Here is a 1613-nt window from a genome sequence, read left to right as displayed (position 1 = left end):
TCACTTGAATTGCTTGAGATGCTGATTTTTTTCTTCAGTGTGAACTTGTGTCACAAGGTTTATGTTTAACAATGAAATGTACAGATGATTGATTTTTATTCTGCTGTCATTAGACTTACATTAATATTTTACACTGGTTAGAAATATTAGATGAATGATCTGAAACCAGATTTCTGACAAGGGTAAAACATCCTTATAAAGGTAGATATTAATCATTCTTAATCCTAAAAGTGTTATTTCTAAATGTAAGTGTGATTATAATTATTTATGTGATATTTTCTGACATAATTGTAATTGTAAGATTCTTTCTTCCTTTAGGTTTGCGTGAGACCTCATCGATCTCTTCTATGGCTTCAGTGGAACTGAACACATCCAACGCAATGCTGACCTTCTCTGGAATGAAGGACTTGAGACCAAGATATGCTTTTGTTTTCATTTTTCTGACAGTTTATCTCCTAATTCTGGTTTTGAACCTGATCTTGATTCTAACGATAGTGTTAGAAAAGTCTCTGCATGATCCCATGTACCTCTTCCTGTGTAACCTCTGTTTAAACGGACTGTACGGCTCGACGGGATTCTATCCCAATCTGATTTACAACCTGTTAGCACCTGAACAGGTGATCTCATATATAGGATGTTACACGCAGGCGTTTGTGATTTACACGTCGTTCATGTGTGAGTACACGACGCTGGTCATAATGGCTTACGACAGGTACGTCGCGATATGTCGACCTTTAGAGTATCACAGTATTATAGTGTCTCAGACAGTCATGAAGGCCATTCTGTACTCATGGACTTTCCCAATTTTGGTTACGATCCCCTCCAGCATCCTCGCCAGTCGGCTGCCTCTGTGTCGCACGCAGCTCGACAGACTTTACTGCTACAACTGGGCGATGGTCAGGCTGGTCTGTGTCGCTTCTCCAGCTGTAAACGTGTTCTACGTGTACGGCATCGCGGTCATCTGCGTATTCGCCGCACACGCCGTGTTCGTTTTAGTTTCCTATCACAGATTAATCGTGGCCTGCAGGACTTCACACGAAAGCAAAAAGAAGTTCATGAGGACCTGCGTGCCACATTTGGTATCGCTGGTGAACTTCACCGTAACTTTGCTTTTCGACACGACGTTCACTAGATACGCGCCGGAGGACGTCCCGGCGGCTTTGCGTTACTTTTTCCAAGTCGAAGTCCTTCTAGTTCCACCTCTGCTTAATCCGCTCATGTACGGCCTCAAACTCTCAGAGGTGAGAAGGAGAATTTTCCAAAGACACAAATCAAGGATAAGCTCTTTGTAGAGCTGAATGATTCTGAGCTGCACACGATATTGCCGTTTTTAGTTACAATATAAAATTTATCAATATAAAATTGTCATAGAATGTTTCTATACTTTAATTTCACAATGAATCAGGTCACTTTTGTGCTTCTAATATGATCAGAAAATATGTAAACATGTTTCTTTTAGTTTGTTTGAGCTTCTTTATGTGTGCAGCACAGCCCCAGTGTTCTGGGGTCCTGTGTCCGATCCTCACCTCAAGTCCTCATCTGTGAGATATTCTGCATCCTTTTTGTTCTCAGAAATGTGTCAGTAAGTGGATTGGCTGGTCTAAATGAACCGT

At 41.2% G+C, this 1613-nt stretch overlaps 1 protein-coding gene across 1 annotated transcript; it reads left to right on the top strand.

The window, feature by feature from the left end:
* Positions 1 to 347: 347 nt before the first annotated feature.
* On the top strand, positions 348 to 1292 carry LOC134330912 (olfactory receptor 52D1-like). Its single transcript, XM_063012183.1, has one exon. The coding sequence runs from the start codon at positions 348 to 350 to the stop codon at positions 1290 to 1292; it is 945 nt and encodes a 314-aa protein (XP_062868253.1).
* Positions 1293 to 1613: the final 321 nt, after the last annotated feature.

The sequence above is a fragment of the Trichomycterus rosablanca genome, chromosome 16, assembly GCF_030014385.1.
Source record: "Trichomycterus rosablanca isolate fTriRos1 chromosome 16, fTriRos1.hap1, whole genome shotgun sequence".
Taxonomy (NCBI): Eukaryota; Metazoa; Chordata; class Actinopteri; order Siluriformes; family Trichomycteridae; genus Trichomycterus; species Trichomycterus rosablanca.
The sequence above is the reverse complement of the archived record's forward strand: the minus strand, read 5'-3'. Positions and strand labels throughout refer to the sequence as shown.